The following is a 21,559-nucleotide window of genomic DNA, read 5'->3' on the forward strand; positions in this document are numbered from 1 at the left end:
TTCATGGGCAAAATTTGCATTTGCATTACATGTCAAGGTTTAAAGCTTCCATCAGGTCCAACAAATCTGTAGATCAAAGATTTTGAACCGTAGTTGCCAGCCGCCTCACTTGGAAATCCTTGGTCGATTGTATTCATGCTAGAAGAAGATGAAATAAGGGATAGTGATACGAAAATAGAGATAGACTTATGAACAAGCACAAACGTCAGCGCAAATGGCATAGAAAAAAAACTTTATGGACTTAGTTCTGCCTCTCCAGCCACCCCAGAATCTAACAGAAGTTCAGAATGCCAAGAGACCCATGAGCTTTCACCATCGCCGGCAACTTTGTCAGCAACCTCGTTCCTCTCCACCCCTTGACTGGCCAAAACAGAGCAAAAGGAATGCACACACACCCCCAACCCGGGGTGTGTGTGCATTCCCTCCCTCTTGGAGCCATCTTTGTGAAGAGAGGGACCCGATAAGAGCGATCACCTTCAGCCCAAAGCTTACTCTCCGATAGGACAACCTCCGAATCACTATCAAAAAATGATCCGCCCGCCACATAGTTCGTGGCGCTGCCTTTGTCACATAGCCGTTCCTACGCCATAGTCCTGGCTTTCTTAGTCTAAGGAAAGCCCCATTTCCGCGCATTCCACATACAAGTGCAGAGGTTGCAGAAAAAGTGTCGCATTCAAGGCCTCCCTCGAAGCACTTCTCCTAGCCTCGATATCAGTATCTACCCTTCACTTTTTCCAACAAACCGCGAAGACATGACCTCCTCCAGGGCCCTATGTCACACCAGCCACTCAAAGGACAGTGTACATCCAGTGGACCGCCGCTGGTCTTAATTCCCAACTCATTCCTATCGAGTGGCGACACAAGTAGAGCGCTTTCAGCCCCCGTTTGACACTCTCCTCAACGGTCCTTCACCAGATCAACTGCAAGGCAAAGCTCGTTAGCAACCTCGTTCCCCTCCACCCCTGGATGGCACAGACCCCAGCACAATCTGACAGAAACTCGCTAACTCCTATGACCTTAGCAAACATACCAGATCAGACCATAGCAAACATACCTGATCTCCAACTTGAACCCATCTGTGTAAACAAAGGGACCCGATAAGGGATGAACAACTTCCGCCCAAAGATTCCCCTGCGGTAGGATAACCTCCAGGTCACCATCAAAGAAAGATTCGCACGGCACATAGTCAGTCGCGTCGCCGATGTCAGACAGAAGTTCCAGAGCCATGTTCCTGACTCCCGTAGTCTAAGGGAAGGCCCCCTATCCGCGTATTTCACGTACAAGTGCAGAGGTCTCACGTCTCCAGCAAACCGCAACGACTCACCCTCTACACGCCGTTCGGACTCGGCTATAAAAAGGAGGCCCCTCATCATTGAGCTTAAACTTGAATCGGACTGCACTCATTGATATGTGAGAAATTTGCCCCTGGCAAATGTGTGTTTGGCAAGGACTTATTTTTGCAGCATTTTTATACCATCCACCAAAGAATGGGGGTATACTAATTTCGTCATTTTGTTTATACCACCTCAAAATATGCGTCTAAGACCCCATAAAGTATATATTGGGTTGCCCAAAAAGTAATTGCGGATTTTTCATATGGTCGGCGTTGACAAATTTTTTCACAGCTTGTGACTCTGTAATTGCATTCTTTCTTCTGTCAGTTATCAGCTGATACTTTTAGCTTGCTTTAGAAAAAAAGTGTAAAAAAAGTATATTTGATTAAAGTTCATTCTAATTTTATTGAAAATGCATTTACTTTCTTTTAAAAAATCCGCAATTACTTTTTGGGCAACCCACTATTTTCTTAATCGTCATGTCATTTTAAGTCGATCTAGCCATGTCCGTCCGTCTGTCTGTCGAAAGCACGCTCACTTTCGAAGGAGTAAAGCGAGACGCTTGAAATTTTCCACAAATACTTTTTATTAGTGTAGGTCAGTTGGGATTGCAAATGGGCCATATCGGTCCATGTTTTGATATAGCTGCCGTACAAACCGATCTTGGGTCTTGACTTTTTGAGCCTCTAGAAGGCGCAATTCTCGTCCAATTTGACTGAAATTTTGCACGTGGTAAATCGGTATAGAACCTGATATAGCTGCCATATTTGCCGATCTGGGATCTTTTCTTCTTGAACCTCTATAGGAAGCAATTCTCATCCGATTTAGAAGAAATTTTGTACAACGGCTTCTCTCATGACTTTCAACATACGTGTCTGTTATGGTCTAAATCGATCAAAAGCTTGATACAGCTCCCATATAAACCTATCTCCCGATTTTGTTTCTTAAGGCTCTACAAGGCGTAATTCTTATCCAAATGAACTGAAATATTACACAATGACTTCTACAATGTTCAGCATTCATTTATGATCCGAATCGGACTATAACTTGATATAGCTCCAATAGCATAACAGTTCTTATTCAATATTCGTCTTTGCCTAAAAAGAGATACTGCGCATAGAACCCGAAAATTGCGATTCATGGTGGAGGGTATATAAGATTCGGCCCGGCCGCACGGACATATATCCCGTATATCCCCAGATCGACTTAAATGTATACGTATATCCCCAGATCGACTTAAAATGTCATGGCGAACAAGATTATAGGATCTCAAATCAATATTCCCGGGTTTTAAAATGGAATAACGAAGCAAATATCCGAACACCAACTAACTTTTAAAATTACATCTATAGCGCACTATTACGAGAAGACAACGTTCAAGAATTTGATGGAATTCGCAAGAAAACATGTAACAATATTTATTTTTCGCGCTTAAAATTAAATGACGCACATCATTAACATTGACTCAATTCAAAAACTCATATAAAGAACTTGGATTGCCATCATTTATCATCTCTTCGCCATCATCATCAATGTTTTCCACATCCAAAGCACCATCGGAATCTTTGTAACGCAGTTTCAACAGAAGCTCCCGTCTCTTTTTGACACTGTCAATAGGCGAAAGTCTCTTTGTGGGTCTCACCTCCAACAGGTTGCGTTCCAGCATGGTCTGCATTCTTCGACGATTTTCCAATCTTCTGCTTAATTTTCTGCAGGAGCGATAAATACACTTTGAGAGACTTAAGAAATCCACAGAGAGATGGCGAACCAGCGAATAGACAAAAGATATGATGGAAATGAAACTGATGCCCAAGAAAAGTGCCATGGTGCCACCAAATGATACTAAAAGGAGTTTTTTTTTTAAGTCGAATCCACCTCTTCCACTTCAGAACTTACCTAGCAAATCTTCAAAACTGAAAACAACATCACGGCGCATTCTTACTTTTGGTGGAATCAGATCCCATCTGAAACTGGATGTAACCACATCTGTCTTAGTCTCATCCAGGGTACTACCACCCCAAGAGCTCTTCTTCAAAGTGTGTATGGTGTATTCCATTTCTATGCATGTATTGGGACATTTGCAAATATGCAAAGCCCAAACGGGCCACTTAAAGTCCAAGAGGCATTCAAAACCAGCCGGATTGCAGCTGGGACCATCTTCACAAAAAAAATAAGGGAAGATTTATTTATAAATAATACAGACTCTACATGGAATGCTTTTTACAACAAAACTTACCCAGAAAAGTATAAAAGAAGGGTACACAATTACACATTTCAACGGCCATGGTAGCCCGACATTTAGCCAAACATACCGACTTACTATAAATCTGAAAGGATATAGGAATACAGCTTAAAAGTTTGCAAGAAGGGCGTTTCAGGCCTATCTTACTTTGAGTTCTGAAGTTTCCTCATCATGAAATACACACTTGCGTTGATCAACATTCAGGCTTCGTAAATTTGTCGATGCCCTAAAATTGATAGAAGAAAGTAAAAGTTCGAGAATAAGTCAAAGTGCGTTAAGTTCGGCCCGAGTCTGATATGTTATACCATCCACCACGCCACAGTGAGAAAGTGGAAACAAAATCTACCATTTTGGAAGGGATTGAGATATCATTCTGAAATTTGACACGCGAAAAACTGAGGTATTGCAACTCTATGTCTATTAGTAGACCTATATAGGTGGGTGTTGGATGATAAAAGGATACATATACCATATTTGAACCCAATTATAAAAACATTGTGTTTTCTAAGGACTCTCAGCCATACAGAGACCCCAGAATGTCTAACTGGGGCTGCTGCGATGAGGGTGTCGATGCGAAGCTTTAAACCATAAGCACTACGCTTGACGGTACAAGGGAGCTTGAGTCGGCGGCGAACGCGGTGAACGGGGCCATGGTTGGAAGCATTGAAGAAAACTGCCCTCTAATCTACACAGGCAAGAGATCAAAGTAGAGGTGTGCACGTGAGTCGCGAGTAGTCGTGTCACGAGTGAGTCACCTGATTCGTGAGTGAGATCCAAATCTAATCAAGTGATCGTGCTTGAGCGTGATTGCATTAAAATTCTTCGTGTGTGAGCGTGAATCACGGCTCACGAAAAAATCACAAACCACGAGATATTACGACTCATAAGAAAATCACTGCTTAGGATTGGTGTTCTATTCTGTTTTCGGGAAAGTTGCTAACATTTTTGCGTGAGCGTGAGTGAAAAATCACTCACTTGCCCATTTCTAGATCAAACCCAGTTTGGTGGAGTGGGGAGCTGAGGAAGATGAAACGGACTACGAGGAGACTCAACAACTGAGCCAGTTGCACCAAGCTGAGTACGGATCGATTCCACTTTTCGGGGTGCTCGGGCATGGCCAGTGAACCGTTGTATTTCGATGTTACGGATGTCCCTTGGATACAAAGCAGTGCTAAACCGGATCGAATGGTATATAGTATGCTATGCTACAGAAGACTGGACAATATACCTGCCGCTTCTTGTGGAGATTGTAGGGCCAGTGTTTTGCTTGGCTATGTGCCGACTTTATGGCGGGAAGTTTCGCTGGTCTTTATTACCATGGCGGGGAAACCGAGCCACTAATTGTCCAAGGGCTATAGGCCTATTAGTCTCCCGTCCTTCGTCTTGAAAACACTTGAGAGATTGTTGGCCCCTTTCATCAGAGATCTGTTTTGATCCATCGCTGATAAGCAGACATCAATATGCCAACACCAAGAGGGCAAAAATTCACTTTACAGGGTGCACCTCCTATTTCGCTGAAATTTGGTATGTAGATGTGGGTTGAACCCAAAAACACGAATCAGATGTCCGTTTTTAGGGCAAAGGCCCCTGAGCCCCCCAATGTGGGTTCAAATGAAAAGTATTGTTGAGTAGATTACGAATATGGATAAAAATTGAACCCAAGAAGGTCCTACGGGGTCTTGAGAATTTGGCACCTTGTTAATGTAGGCAATATAGGTATCAAATGAAAGGTTCCAAGGAGTAGATTATGATAGATATGCAAACAAAAATAATTTCCTCTTTCTTTTAGAGCTTAATTTACTTTTTCATATCTACTCCTAATTCTTCATATCTTTCATTTGATACCCATGTTGCCTATGTTACCTGGGTTAAAAATTCTCAAGACTCCTTAGGTCATTCCCGGTCCGTGTTTTTTTTAGACATGTTTTTACATATTCGTAATCTACTCGACAAAACCTTTCATTTGATACCCATATTTCCTATATTGGACCAGTTCCCCCCAAGGCGGAACTTGGCCCCAAGGGAGCCAGGAGATTTTGCCCCAAAAACGGACTTCAAATTCGTATCCCTGGGGTCAAAATGAGGAGGGGTGCAAGCAATGAAAAAATCGGGGGTGCGCCCTGTAAAATGCATTTTTCCCTACCATCAGTGCCCTCACGACGCGGTGCTGTTATATTTATATGGTGCTCCATTAAGAAGATTGTGAGCAGAGGGACACCGAAGGGAAGAGTTTCATACCCTCTCTAGTGGCTTTTGATTATCAATGGAACTCTCAGGTCCATTGAGAAGGAGAGAATAAATGTGGTTGCTTATGCTGATGACATTAACATTACGATTGGCTTTGGCTTTCTCTCTAACACCACGGATCTCCTTCAGAGTGCACTTAGGAAGCTTTCTAGAGGAGCGAGGGCTAATGGACCATACATAAACCACAGAAAAACTCTTTTTTATGGCATAAACCCCATAAATTCTGGGCTGGTACTTTTCACCAGGAGGAGAAAGCTGGTTGTGTTCATGAGCCCTGCCCTGGATGGGGTAGAGTTGCCGCTCACTCCAGAACCAAGCAATTGGGAGGGATTATTGAGCAGAAACTTAGCTGCAGAAGAAACGTTGAGGAAAGGGTCTACTCTCTACTACTGTAGGAAGGAGTTGGGAGCTTAGGTCATGGACAGTACACGGAAAGTTTACGGCGGTTGTTAGTCCGATCCTTATTTATGTCTGGTGTGGCATCGGGCTGTGGAAAACTGCACCATCCGCGGCGGTGCTAATCTGGTTAATAAGGAGCAGTTCCTCTGAAAATCTCGACCTGTATGTTGGGTGTGTGTCAACAAAAATAGCCCTAAGACTAAGGCCATCGTAGCATAAAGGTTAGCATATCCGCCTATAACTCTGAACGCAGCCATGTAAAAACTTCTCCCTAAAGAGGTGTAGCACTGCTGCACGCCGTTTGGACTCGGCTATAAAAAGGAGGCCCCTTATCATTGAGCTTAAAGTTGAATCGGACTGCACTTATTGATATGTGAGAAGTTTTTCCCTTTTCCTTAGTGGAATGTTCATGGGTAAAATTTGCAATTTTGAAACTGAGGCAGACAGGTACCTGGTGACCCTAAAATTTTGGGATTTTTCTGTTCTACTGAGGGAGGTGGATGTGGCTTCGCTGCATTCTTTATGCGATGTGATTGATTATATACTCCGGAATCCGCCCTAAAGCTTATAAAATTTCCTGATTCCAAATAATTCGGTGAAGATTCCGACTCCAGTGCATGTGACCAAGGTAGGATGTTCGAGTGTTAGAAAGTATCTTTGGACTGGCGATATCCTTCCCTTCCTTTCTGAACCCACAGACAGGGCACTGGAGCAGGAATCTTCACTGAATTCTTTGGAAACAGGGAATCAGCCCTACCATGGAGCTGAGAAAACATGACTTTAGACTGCTGTTAGGAGCTATCACTGGTTATTGCAACGTCAGCTCTTGACTGGGAGAGTCAGACTTTTGCAGAGAGTGTGATCACTAGGAGGATTTGGAGACGGTCGAGCATCTTTTGACACAGGGTAAGGAACCTGAACCGTAATCTCAACTGTCAGAATTTCTACACTATTCCGCATGGCGCCCTACTCTTTTGTCTGCCAAACTCATCACGTCTTCACTTACTCTATGTCTTCTCCTTCGCTTCTACCTTATTGAACACAATTTACCTTTGGTGTCCGAATGGAGTGGGTACCAATTGATATTGCTAGTCGCATGCCCTGTGACTTAACCTTATCTAACCTACTTATGCTCTTACAGGGGCTGTAAGGTATGTGATTTGGAGATTTAGAGTCCTGTGTGTACTTAACGTACTTCCCTTTGAAGGAAGTCAATTTGGGGAATCGTTTTACATGAAATCAATGTCTACGTATCGGTGTCCCATTTGATGTGTGTGTATTTATGTGATGTTTTTTACGTTGTAACCAAATTGGGAAAAATTAACGCATCCCTCTTCGCTCTTCTATAATAACCTACTTACACTGTTTCCAAAACTTTGTAGGAGGCCACAATTTCATCAGACTTGTGTAATGCTATGTTACTAGAATCCGATGAGGAGATTTCAAAGGGAGAATGGACATCAATCTAGAAAATAAACTTGCATTTAAAAAACCAATAGATTCGGCAAAATACCAACCACTTACCATTCCTGTACTCTCCAAAAGATCAATTTTTATGAAACACTGTTGTTTGCCAAAGTGACACTGCAAAGGTTTTTTCAAGTCATCAAAAGAGATCTGACCAAATTTGGCACTATGAAATCAGAACCATTAAAAAAAATTACTGAACCATTGAAATTATTAAAGCACTTATTAAACTCCTTACTTTCCTGCCAATACTTCACCCATCGATGAATTGATGACATAACATGATCCTCTCTCGGTCATAACCGACATCACGGGTACCTCAAAGTTCCCCTCATATGTATTGATAATCTGTTCAAATGGCCTATCTATGGCCTGTATCAAATCATACAAATCCACATCGTCGAAACGTTTGTCCTCAGCAAATTTAGCCAAATCCACATAATTACTGGCGCTAGCATTGACCACTGCATACAGAAAATCCATGTAATAGAAATAATCCTCATCCACAATTGAGACATTCCAATTTTCCAATATAAATTCATTAGCTTTGTACGAATCAATGTGATCATAGTAGCACAACGTGATAGCAGGCATATAACCAACCCAATCTCGATAATTACGATCCACCGAAATGACAGTTGGCGATTTGAGAAAACGTGATAGTTGTAAAGTGGATATCTCAAGAGCTCCATAGATAGAACCAATAAATGTGAATAGCCAAAATAACCTGTGAAAAAATAAAGACAATTTAAGGTTGGTGACCGTGGGGAGAGTTGGACAATTTCAATATTTTCGTATAAGTATTATACGAGTACACCGCCAGAGGTTCCGAACAGAAATCCAAGTAATAACCTTGGTTTAGAAGAATATTTTTAGTTCTGCAAAGAAACGATTATAGTTAAAGACCAAGGAATGTCTTAAGAAGTTGGAGCTGTGACTTTAGGCATGGTGGTACATTCTCCATAGATAGAAAGGCAAACTCATCCCGTCAAGTCATTCTATTTGTACCGCCCCGATATGTCGACCTGGTATCCTTTATCTACTTGACTCTGGTGAATCCCGGATTGTGTCCCAATTTTAGCACCTCCGGTACCGCAAATGTAAGGCAATGAAATAGGAAAACTCAACTTCTCATCACCTTTCCCACATATCCTGCACACGACATCACTTGCCGCACTAATTCAGTATAAATGAGTCCGTGGTCCTATGTCTCATAATGATACCGAAATCTGCACTGATCCCCTTCTTACATCCCCTTAAGTATTAGACTCGTCTTCTCTCGATCCGAATTTCCCCATTGGATTTTCGCCGCATTATCGGCCACATCACCTTTCCACAGTTTTACCGACCGTATCACTGTCCCACTTAACTCGGACTGCGTCGGTTAACCCTTGCACTGCCCGGTACCCCAACGATGCAGATCGTGACCGTCCATGACCTCTTCTCACGATTTGAATCTCCCCATAGGATTTTCGCCGTATTATCGACCACATCACCATTCCGCAGTTCTACCGATCGTTTTACTGTCCCACTTGACTGGGACTGCGTCCGTCTACCCTTGCACTGCCCGACATCCAAACGATGCAGATCGTGACCGTCCATGACCTCACCATCCTGATTGTTTTAGCACTGATGGCCATCTTTCTCTCCGTTTTGATATTCAAGCTCATCGTCCAGATTCTTCTTGGTTACGACCAGAGGCATAGCTAGATATACGCTTTGCATGGTGAATAATGACCTCACCATTCTGATTGTTATAGCCCTGATGGCCATCTTTCTCTCCTTTATGATATTCAAGCTCATCGTCCAGATTCTTTTAGGTTACGACCAGAGGAATACGGCTTTGGCATACCTAGATACACGTTTTGCATGGTGAATAAGAATGATTCCTTTCATATCCATTGCATCACCCGGCCGGTAATATGAAGCATCCTGCCGCCAGGCCGCCAACCTCTCTTTTATTGTCTTCTTTGGCCGACCATCCTCTGAACGCCTGACTTAAATGAATCAGAAGAAACCCGTTTGGATTGGCTTCAGAGAGAACACCAGTCGCTCTTACGAACACTAAAACCTCCCTCAGATATATGTATTGAAGCGGAAGACATTATGGGACACCATTACCCGGGAGACTTTAATAACAGCCGATCGAATACTCCACGTAATGCCTAATTTCTCTGTGCCGGACTAAAATAACTAAAACACTTGAGGCACGGTGACTGGTGCCCGTATTGGTAAGCTGTCAAATCACTCGCGAACCTTGGCAGAAGGGATGATGTGACCTCAGCGACTTTTGGCGGCGTAGCAGAGATATAGAGATAGAAGAGGAAGAGTCATTCTTCTCACACGTGGTTTTCGAGCCGATAACCAATCATCACAATTTACCGTTTACGAAGTTATGGATGTCATCTGCAGCACCAAGCCTTCAATAGAGCAAAAACATATTTGCCCTTGTAGCCCCCACAAATACCCGTTTAGCTCCCACAAATAGATACCACAGAAATGGATTATATAACACCGCCTTATTTTACTTGCTTAACTCCTTGGGGGAAGCGGAGCCTATTCAAAACTCCCTTCGTTCTATAAGTTACGTTACCTGGCTGAGGTAGTAACTTCACAATGAGTTTCCAGTCTTGGTTTAGTTCTAAACCACCTCTACCAGATTTTTTTTAATCTACCCACACGCAGGGATGTCTCCTAAATATTGCCTTGAGGACTTAGTTGGAGAAGATAGCTAATTTTAAGTTAATGATCGGAGGAGGAAAAGAGGGAGTAGTGTCTATTGACATTTGTTTAAATTCTGGATGTCATAGGTAGCGGGAAAGACGGTCAAGCAGCCCCAGGGATGATCTTGAAGCTCCGGCCCATATACGCGAGTTAAATTCCATCTTCGGCCTGATGTACGTAGTGTAGATATTAAGAACATCAGAGGGAGTGAAATATTTCTTAGACCGCTTAAGAAAGCTCAATCACTTGAATGCTTCTTTCGACAAATCGAATACATGTTTTAACCAACGGACATCGCATTGAATCTTCATGTCCAGAACATTAAGAGTATCTGACTGCTCGATATCCACACCATCGATAGATATTGACGATTGTAAAGTGTTAGTGAATCGTTTGTGGGATAACAAACAGCACAGCGTCTTGCGTGCATTAGAATCCTCTCTGTTCATTCGAACCTACTCGGAAATGACCAGCAAATCCTGGCAGATTGTTAAATCCATAATGCGCCTCCTGCCTTGTATCTCTCGAAGACTCGGTCTATGGTCGAATGAAATCGAATAAGGAAAATAGAGCGAGAAAGGACAGAGACTTGTGGTACTCCTGCGGTCAATCCATATATATCAGATGAGAACCCATCTACAATAACTCTTATAGTGCGATCTCTGAGAAAACTCCATATAAATCGAACGAAGTTATTACCGACATTAAAAGCGGCAAGCTTTGGAAGGATTGTACCGTGCCAGACCATATCCTTCGAGATATCCAGAACCACCTTCTCACTCTCCCCGAACTGTTAAATAGAGCGACTCCAACATTCAGACAGTAATGCCATCAGGTCACCCGTGGAGCGATTTCTCCAGAACCAACATTGTCGATCGCTAAGAAGACCATTAGACTCTAAGTATCTCACAAGATGGTAATTGTCCATGCTTTTTATAACATTTGAAATCAGGAAGCATAATGCTGGGGATACGCTGCACGTTCGCAGTCTTCCAATGGGCCGGGATAACACCCACACGGTAAGCAAGGTTGAAAAGATTGCGTAAAGCGAGCGTCGAAGAACACTTGCATAAAACAAGTGGCTAAATGCCATTCGGGTCCGGGAATTTTAATTACGTCGAGATCTGTAAGAAACCTTTTGACTCCACGTGTTCGAAAATATATCTGAGGCATGGAACTAGATACGTCTTAAATAACAGAGAGTGGTTCATCGCTTTCCGACAAGGAAGAATTTCCCGCAAACATGGCAGACTTATCAACCGGGTCAGTGAATATCTGGTCGTCTTTAATGAGAGTCAGGATAGCCGATGAGTTGCCCTTTACAAAGGACCAAAAGCTTGTACTTCTCCTTGGAGAAGTAAGAACTTTGGCACAAAGACGCTGTTCGTGCAGAAACATTTCGCGTCTAAGTACTCTGGCACAGGAAGTTCTTGTCTCTTTGCGCAGCAATTCATTACTGGCGCCAAGTTCTGAATGCCTACTCTTTCGATTTGCCGGCATTTCTGCACGCCTGGTTAAACCAGATTTCAGGAGTGCCGAACTTTGAATACCCACCACCATAGATATATTTATTATCCTATTTTATTATAAACCTACTATATCTATATCAATTTCCAAGCATGGGCCGATTTGGATCATATTCGGTTCTGGTACCAAGAAGTGTATCCGCATCGTTTGGATACCGGGCCATAACGGAGTATGGGGAAATGAAAGGGCAGACGATTTGGCGGTGAAGGCCAGAGGACTGCCGTCAATAAACTTGGTTAACCTGAAGCCTTTCGGGTCGACGCAGTCCGAGTTAAGGGAGTGGGCGACGAATGCGCATACAACATTGTGGAACAGCGAAATGGTCGGTAGGACGGCGAAAATCCTATGGGGGGATCCATATCGTGAGAAGACGAGGCTATTACTGAAAGGAAACAAGAAGGAAGATGATGAGACGTTGGAGCGTTTCTTTTGTCATTGCCCGGCTTTCGCGTCCAACAGATACCGGTACTTAGGTGGAGACACAATATCAGACATGAACCAACTTAGGGGAGTGGCATTGAAAACAATTAAGGATTTTGTAATTAGCACGGAATTCCTAACTTAAAATTTTCTTTTTAGAGGTTACTTTATAGTTTTTAGAGCGCACAACACGCCGATTACTGGCTTAGGTGTATGCCCATGGTGGCATGGGGCGGATTAATATCTGCACCCTCTTTTCAACCTAACCTAACCAAGAAGTGTATATAAGTCAAAGTTTAAAACTTCAAGGAAATCAGGTCATTAATGATGATTTTATGGCTTAAGATCTCTGATCGCTCCATATGGCAGTTATATCCGAACCTGGCCTGAAATGGACCTTACGCTGTTTGGGTATCGGGTGGCCTAGTTCAACTCCATGTTCAAAATTTATATCATGGTATGGTCCGATCTGGATCAAATTTGGCTCAGACAACGGGAAATCTAGTCCAACTCACTGCTCTAACTTCAGAAAAATAAGAAAATGCGAGTTTTTATGGATTAAAGACCCTAAATAGGTAGATCGGTTTATATAGCAGCTATATCCAAATTTGTTCCCATCTGTCTGACTACCTGACTATGTTCAGTTCGGACAATGAGTTTTAAATTTAAGCGAAATCGGGTAACAAATGGGGCTTTTATGGGTTTAAGACCCTTATTGCAGATCGGTCCATATGGCAGCTATATCTTAATATAGGTCAATCTGAACCAAACTGGTTGAGGATGTCGATAGGATGTCACTGTTCTAAATTTCAACAAAATCGGGGGACAAACGCACCCTTAAATCGGCAGGTCTGTCTATATGGCAGCTATATCTAATTCTGGTCCGATATGGACCATTTTCGATTCGGATATCGGGGGCCTTAGTACAACTCGCGGTTTATAATTTCAACGAAATGTGATAATAGATGCGGTTTTTATGGACTTATTTTCGATATGGACCATTTTCGGTTCGGATATCGGGGGCCTTAGTACAACTCGCGGTTTATAATTTCAACGAAATGTGATAATAAATGCGGTTTTTATGGACTTAAGACCATAAAACGAAAGATCGATCTATATGACATCGATAAATATGATACGATTTTGCTCGTTTAAGATTTTTACCTGCGTGTAGACAAAATACTCAATCTCTTCCAGTCGACTAATTATTATCCCTTGACATGAAGTAGACTGAAATTGGAATTAACATTTTTCTTTCGCTTACCTCTCAAATATATGCAAATTTCGATTAACCATTAGCTTAAATGCTAAAATTCCCGTCTCCTCACCCATATCGGCTACAAATATTAAAAAACGAGCATACAAATAACGCCAGGCTACCCGTAGACCATTTGAAGATGATTTCCAAGAGCATTGCAAATATTCAGCAGTTACTTTTAAAAGTTTGACCAATAACAGGAATATTCTTTGATTTAGAGGAAACATTTCACCGGGAATATAAAACTACGACTAAAATGCCAAACCAGGAGACACATGCTTTAATAGAAGCCATTATTGTAAAAAATATAATTTAAGCTGTTTAATAGATTTCCATTTATTGATAATGATGAACACAAAATAGTGAACTAATTGATTCCTTTGTTAATTCTTGCCTTAGAACAATGCCAGAGTTAAGTAACTCATCAAAAAGTATTGTGCCTTCAAAGGCTAATGGGCGAAGGATATTATCACCAAATATTTTGATATAACTTTAGGTCACTGTTGCATTAGTGTTACTCATTGAGACATTTCCCAAATCGATTTGTATCAGAAATATAATGTACATGGCCAAGGCATTGATAATCTGAAATTAGAAGGAGGAATTATTCAACGTCGTCAATATTTCTATTCCATAGTTTAGTCGTAAAATACATTTCGGAGCAAAAACATGAAAACTAATAACAGATGAAAGTAAATTTAAGGGAACTAAAAAACGGATTTATTTCTTAATTTGTATTCCCTTTAATGTTACTCGCGTATTCAGTTTCCTTTTCCACTTACCCCTAGAAGAAACATTAAATCCAGGTCCACCATGCCGCAGGCTGTTTCTGTATGTTTGCGAACCATAAGTTGTAAAATAAATTGTGTAATATTATTTTCTGAATCGAAAATTTCCAATGGCAATCAATGCAAAATGTAAAGTGTTCGACATTTCTGTAAGTGTGAAAAATGTCCATCAACGAAAGTATTAAAATTTATTCAAAGATTTTTGCTGTAAATTTGGCTACAATAAAAACAGTATTTTTATAAGAAGATCAGATATAGCTGATCCATTATAGCTGACATGAAACACGACATGGCTGTTTGGCAGTAGATTTCTAATCTGTCAGGGGCTTAAACACCTTGTCTCCAGTTTTTCTGCGTTCTTCAGACTCAGACTATTTTAGTCCTCTGTGATATCACAGCAAGGACAGACTAGGCCTTTGGTGGTAATTTAACCCATAACCCCCGCACTGACAATTAGAGCATGGTACCAACACGACTACCGGGGCAACCAACCGTTAGATGAGAATCGAGTTAAATTATTAAACATTTGCCTTATCTGAAACGAAGAGCAAAGATATTTTACAAGATAGATAATATATGTAAGTCCTCTGTCCCTACCACAAAAACTGTGCTATCAATTTTTGAAAGAAAATCTAAGTCAGGAATTCCGTACTACTTACAAATTTCTTAGTTGTTTTCCATGTGTCCCCAACTAAGTGCCGGTATCTGTTCGCCGCGAAAGCCGGGCAATGGCATAGAAAATGCTCGAACGTCTCATCATCTACCCGCATGCCCTGCACATGATATAACTTGCCGCACCAATTTTACATAAGTGAGCTCGTAGTGCTATGTTTCCCATCATGATACCGAAAGCTTTACTGCTCTCCTTCTTACTTCCTTTCAGTAATATCCTCGTCTTCTCACGATCTGGATCTCCCCATAGGATTTTCGCCGTACTACAGACCTTTCGCTGTTCTACAGGGTTACATGCGCATTCGTCGCCCACTCCCTTAACTCGGACTGCGTCGACCCGAAAGGCTACGGAATTATCAAGTTTATTAACGGCAGTTCTCTGGTCTTCACCGCCAAATCTCATTGCCAGTTACTCCGCTCATTCTCATTCCCAGTTACTTCGCTATGGCCCAGCACCCAAACGATACGGATTTGCCATCTTCAGAGAAGGCGTCAATCTCCTTCTTACACTGCAGGACTGTTCGTGACCTTACTGTCCTGGTTGTTATTGCCCTTATGACCAGTTTACTGTCCGTTAAGATGTTCACATTCGACGTCTTCGAGTTCACATCACACCACCTCACGCATTCCGTGATCGCCCGGATATCCGCCTGCAGGACCGAATTATGGTCAGGCAGTATAAAGCAGATCTCAGTCCCTGGGTTCTCAATATAGTCCCCCAGGTCCACTCTGTCCTCTAGCTTTGATCCATCCGTGTATCATGATCTTCCAGATGGGAATACTAGGGTTCCTCAATCCAAGACTGGGACATTGGCAGCAGTGTCTCGCACTTAACCTCAAGTGTCGTCTCAGGTATCCGATCGGAAACCTTTTCCATCGCGGTATAATCGTCGCCTCAACTATATCGCGATGGTATGAGCTGCTCCAACCTCAATATCCTCAATCCATTCTCCTATCGCCTAAGCCTCATAGCCACATTGACTGCCTCGCATTTGATATGAAAGTCTATGGGTCGGATATCTAAAATAGTCTCCAGTGCTCTAGTGGGCGTGGTCCTCATCACTCCTAAATCAAGACAACATGTTCTCTGAACCTGTTGTATTATTCTCATGTTGCACTTTTTCTCCATTGCAGTCAACAAAACTACTGAGGCGTAAGTAAGTATTGGTCTAATCACGCTCTTGTAGAGCCAGTGGACTATCCTCGGGTTCAGGACCCACTTCGAGCCTACGGCTCGTCTTTATAGTGCCCAACATCTGTGATGAACCTTCTTCGGTACGCTCCCGAATGTGACACTTCCAATTCAGTTTCCTGCCCAAGATCACTCCTAAGTACAATATTTGTATGATATCGAAATCGTTCTGTTGAGGAAACGTGATGCGTCGAACTATCCTACTTTCGCCTTCCTCATGAACAGACAGATTTTATCAGTCTTCTCTGGGTTAACATTAAGACCCCTAAGTCTAGCCCAATCGTATGCTATCTCTAAACCCCTTTTTGCCTTTCTGCATAGCTGATTCGGATCTTTATACCTTACAAGTATTATAACATCGCCACTCCTCCATCATCATCTGTAATTGGTTATTAACGGTGGTCACCCATAGAATTGGCGATAAAATGCCCCCCTCTGGCGTACTCTGTGCCACTTGTACCTGAGCATATGGTTTCCCCAATCTATAAGGACCCGGTCCACCCGGTACTAGTCTAAGTATTGGATCAATGTTTTGGTCCGCACATTGTTAATGTGTGATGTCAATGCATACCGCCAACGTATGCGTCTTGGCATCGAAAGATTATTCTATTTTATGCACAACCTTGTGTAGGGACCTTCTCTTGATTTGTATTTGATCAGTTCGCTGAATGTCCTACTCTTTATCATGGTGTCCACAATAAGTTTCATGGTTTTGGGTATAAAGGACGCACGTCTTATAGGTCTGTAGGCCTTTGATCGCATAATTTGCTTTTCCGGGCTTGGATACAAATGCAAACCTTGCCTCCTGCCAGGCTCTCGGAGTATACGCAAGTTATAGGCGCACCAGGTAATCCGCCATCTTCTGTAGTAACGCTGGAAGTATTCCATCTTGTCCGGGTGACTGAAATGGTTGGAAGCTCCTCAATGCTTCGTTTAAATTCTGTAATGATAAGCCTTCAATCAACCTCATTATTCCAAGAGTCCGATGTCTCCGTCCGTTGTATCCTGTTGAAAATTCGTTTTCATTAAAAGCTTCAACAAGTCCACAGTTGTCTCTGCTCTCATTCCCTTGTCGCCTACTAACATTTGGACATGGGTCTTTGAAAGAAAATTTTTTCATCTTGGCGGCGTCATTAACGCTACCGACCTGTTCGCGGAAAATCTTCTAGGAGGCACGCTCTGCCGCTCTGATAATGCTATTGTATTCCTTGAAACGTGTATAATACACATACCAATAAACTTCCGCTTTTTTACGACGTGCGCTGTTATAAAATCTGCAGACCTCTTCCCCAATGATGCGAATCTCCGAGGTCATCCAGGGTTTTTCTTGTACTGATTTTCTTTCTTTAAGAGGACAACTATATTCGAAACACCCCACTATTCTAGTCGAAATCCTCATTTCCTGTCTATTTTTTTTCCTCAGCAGCCTTTGCAACTGCGACGTGGGTGGCGTGGAAATCCAGATTCAGTGATTGCGGGTATGCTCCACCGTCCCCCTGTCACAGCACTGTTGCATTTGATGTTAACAACTCTGGGGAAAAGATATAATTTAAGTTGCCCGCGTTCCCGAGCTACCAAAGAATAATTGCTAGATGATAAGGTTTAGTCCATGGCTCCTGAATTAAGACCATATGAATCTTGCCCGTACTGATTTTCTACATCAGAGCGTGTATGGCCGCCTCGCTCCCTGGAGGCTTATCTGGCTGACTCCATTCATTGGTCCTTCAGTAAATAGGCTTCCTGGGAGTCGATGATGGTCTCAACGTTAGCTCCCTGTTCGTCAGGCTGTTTTGAGTTTCCTGTCACTGCAATATTAGGATCTTTGCCTATCCTAGTCTTCCAAATCTTGAGTAAATGGAATTCTTGGGAGTGGTTGATGGTTTTACCGCCGGCTTCCTCTTCGTCGTTAGGCTGCATTGATTTTTCTGTCACTGCACTGATTGATGTTTCAATATTAGCGTCTTGCCTATACTAGTCTTTTGAAACTTGAGAAAGTCGGTGATGATCCCGGGTTCCTGTTCGTTAGGCTGTATTGATTCTCTAGTCCCCTGCACTGCCTGATATTCCAATATTGGGATCTCTGCTTATTCTAGTCTTCCATATCTTGAACAAATGGTATTCTTGGGAGTTGGTGATGATTCATAGTCGGCTCCCTGTACGTCGTTAGGCTTCATTGAGTTTCCTGTCACTGCACTGCCTGATATTCCAATATTAGGATCTTTGCTTATCCTAGTCTTCCAAATCTTGGGTAAATGGTTTTTTTTGGGAGTGGATGATGGTTACATCGTATTTAGACTTCATTGAGTTTCCTGTCACTGCACTGCCTGATGTTTCAATATAATGATCCTTACCTATCCTAGTCTTACGAATCATGAAAAAATCGGTGACTGTTCCATCAGGTCCCTGTTCGTTCGGCTGTGTTGAGCCTCTCGTCCTTGTACTGCCTGATGTTTTAATATTGGGATCTTTGCTTATCCTCGTTCTCATCGTCGGCCCCCTGTTCGTTAAGCGGTATTAAGTCTTCTGTCACAGCACTGCCTGATGTCTCAATATGTGGATATTTGCCTATCCTAGTCTTTCCAATCTTGAAAATGACAACCTTGATCTCTTAGAACGCCATACCTTTAGTCTTGATCACGGAATCATGGTCATGAATGGTCAAGGCCCACTACAAGGAGAATTTCTTCCTCCTTCTTCTTCCTATAGAATACCTCCCATTTGTCCGCGACTAAACCTTGATTTTGCTTACTTAAGACTTTCACCATGCTTTACGATGCGAATTTTCTTCACCCTTGATGAAGATAGTTGCCTGGCGGATGGCCATCTTTCTCACCAAGTTAAACTTTGTGCCCTACCATGGAGTATGGATGCTTCCAACGTGCTTCTTGACGGAAGCAATAGATTCTGCAGACACAAAGAGTGAATGTATGGGTCGACTCTCTTCAGAGTTCAACACATGAATCTGAATCGGAAACACCACGTTTACTTAAAGGCTAGGTACGAACTTCGCATCCCCCTGGGGTTTCCGCCTGTTCCACATTCGTTAGTCTGTCGACTGATTGTGCGCTTGAACCTTTACTCTCGACTACAGGTGGCAAGGCACTAGGAGGGGCGGACAACATGCTATGATCTGAGACCATTTTGAGCCTACTCCTGAAAGCTTTAAAATTGTTGCGTAATATTGGTTGCCCAAAAAGTAATTGCGGATTTTTCATATAGTCGGCGTTGAAAATTTTTTTCACAGCTTGTGACTCTGTAATTGCATTCTTTCTTCTGTCAGTTATTAGCTGTTACTTTTAGCTTGCTTTAGAAAAAAAGTGTAAAAAAGTATATTTGATTAAAGTTCATTCTAAGTTTTATTAAAAATGCATTTACTTTCTTTTAAAAAATCCGCAATTACTTTTTGGGCAACCCATAGTACCTATATATAATAAAGATATGATATCGAAATAAAGATATTTTTTGAGGAGCGAAATGAAATCATGTCCGCTCTACTCAACGACTTAAAATTTATTTACACTTACTTGCGTTGTTATAGCATTATTCGCTATAAGTACAAAAAATATTCGCCCACCATGTAGTATTAGCCATATTAACTTGAATGTCACCAATTTGATTTCATTTAACGTGGGATTATCGAAATATTTGTAAAGTTCGAAAAACTCTATGGTCAACACCAAAAATGAGGTAAGAAAATTTAGCACCAAAATTATGCGAAATGCTGCCACTATGTCACTGAGCAAATCACTCAAATCCGAATTAGCCTGGCTGAGCGCAAGAAATATTTCATGGATTTTACCACTGGGCGATGGTTTCTGATAGGTGTGGGTATTGAATTCCTTTTGGAACCACAATAAAGTGTCACTGTGCTCCTGTTTCTGCTCTTGCCTTTTGGAGGCTTGACGAAGATTTTCCATAATATTATTGGCCCAGGTGAAGAGTAAAGCAATGCCACGCAAGGCTAGCCAATAGAGGCACAAGTTAAGATTGATCAAAATGTTGGGCAGATTATAGGCTGCAAATGAACGCAACATCCACCAGCCGGAAAATGTCCGATAAACGCTATTAGCCGCTATGCAGGCAATTTCAAATAGCAACAAACCTATGGTGAGTGCAGCCATTTCTCTTTTTAAACGTTTAAATAAAGCATTTCCGCTTCCTTTAAGCATTATGAACCTTGAACTACAAATGTGCAACTGGCCATGTAGTTTAAAAAATTGCCCACATATATTTTTAAATTGGAGACTTTTCATGAAACCATTCACATAAATTACCCCACACAGAAGACTGTACAAAAAGAGTTCACAAAAATATAGACCCTTTTCCAAAGTGGGAAGTGCCAATGGAATGGAACATATTTCAAAAGTACATATTGCCCATATCAGAGCCAACACCAGAATGCACCAAATTCTTTGCCCATAAAATAGAAGCCGTTTCGAACCTTCATAGGCTATGATGCCCAGAAATTGGAAAATATTTTTATATATTTTAAGAAATTTTAAAAATCTTATCTTCTTGAAATCGTTTTTAAGGGGTTGATTCTTTATCTTCACCACACCTAACACTTGTTTGGTTAGCTTTTTAAAAGTGACCATTTTTGTTTGTTTTTCGGAAAGTTGTGAATTAACCATTCTCGTGGGACTCAAGTGTCAATTACTAAGTTAGTCCTGTTGACCTTCAACTTGGTTGACTAATTGAAAATGTTGATTAAATGATTGATTAATTACGTCTACTGTATGGACTGTAGTACAGGGTGCGCCAGAGAAACTTATTTATTTGAAAAAACCCCGTGAGTTCAGCGTGAAGGAGGTCGAAAATGAGCGCATCTAGAGGGGGAAGCCGCTAAATTTGTTTACCTCTCCAGTCAGCAGCCATCGTGCTTTGTTCTAGGGAGCAGCGTGCCATCGCCGTAGAGAGCTTTCCCTTTAAAATTCCTCCTCACAGATTCGTTCCTCGCTCATTTCGGGAGTATGGAAGTATGGCTAAACCCACAAATAGACTTCAACGGACCATCAGAACTCCAGAAAATATCGAAAGAACGAGGCAGTCAGTTGTGTGTTCTCCCCGGGATTCGCCTCGCTATCACGCCGATGAAGGACTCCATCGGTTCAAACCGGTACTTACAACCGGCTGTCATGGGATTGTGAGGAAGTATGCTATATACGGCAGTATTTACGGTAAGGTTAGCATGTGCGGTATTGGAGACCACCATACCGCAGAGGTAAGCATGTACGCTTATGACACTGATCGCCAGGGTTCAAATACTGGCGAGAATATTAGAAAACAGTT

General features: G+C 42.1%; 2 protein-coding genes across 2 annotated transcripts; both read right to left on the bottom strand.

The window, feature by feature from the left end:
- Positions 1 to 2,799: 2,799 nt before the first annotated feature.
- LOC106095906 (acid-sensing ion channel 5) lies at positions 2,800 to 13,845 on the bottom strand. The gene is given in 8 exon segments (XM_059369858.1): positions 2,800 to 3,176; positions 3,231 to 3,491; positions 3,571 to 3,661; positions 3,724 to 3,802; positions 7,584 to 7,687; positions 7,747 to 7,839; positions 7,921 to 8,416; positions 13,625 to 13,845. Coding segments are annotated over 8 exon segments (1,722 nt in total).
- A 3,590-nt stretch (positions 13,846 to 17,435) lies between these two features.
- LOC106095907 (putative gustatory receptor 59e) lies at positions 17,436 to 20,439 on the bottom strand. Its single transcript, XM_059369859.1, has 2 exons — positions 19,795 to 20,439; positions 17,436 to 17,705 (listed from the first exon to the last, which is right to left on the bottom strand). Exons 1-2 carry the CDS (start codon positions 20,437 to 20,439, stop codon positions 17,436 to 17,438), a joined length of 915 nt encoding a protein of 304 aa, XP_059225842.1.
- Between the last annotated feature and the right edge of the window lie 1,120 nt (positions 20,440 to 21,559).

Source organism: Stomoxys calcitrans, chromosome 5 (genome assembly GCF_963082655.1).
Source record: "Stomoxys calcitrans chromosome 5, idStoCalc2.1, whole genome shotgun sequence".
NCBI lineage: Eukaryota > Metazoa > Arthropoda > Insecta > Diptera > Muscidae > Stomoxys > Stomoxys calcitrans.

Bases quoted from the DNA above. Each gene is read 5' to 3' on its own strand.
- LOC106095907 (XM_059369859.1), bottom strand. From the start codon at position 20,439: ATGCTTAAAGGAAGCGGAAATGCTTTATTTAAACGTTTAAAAAGAGAA. The intron at 17,706-19,794 runs GTAAGTGTAAAT...CCCACGTCGCAG, and splicing joins ATAATGCTATAACAACGCAA to TTGCAAAGGCTGCTGAGGAA.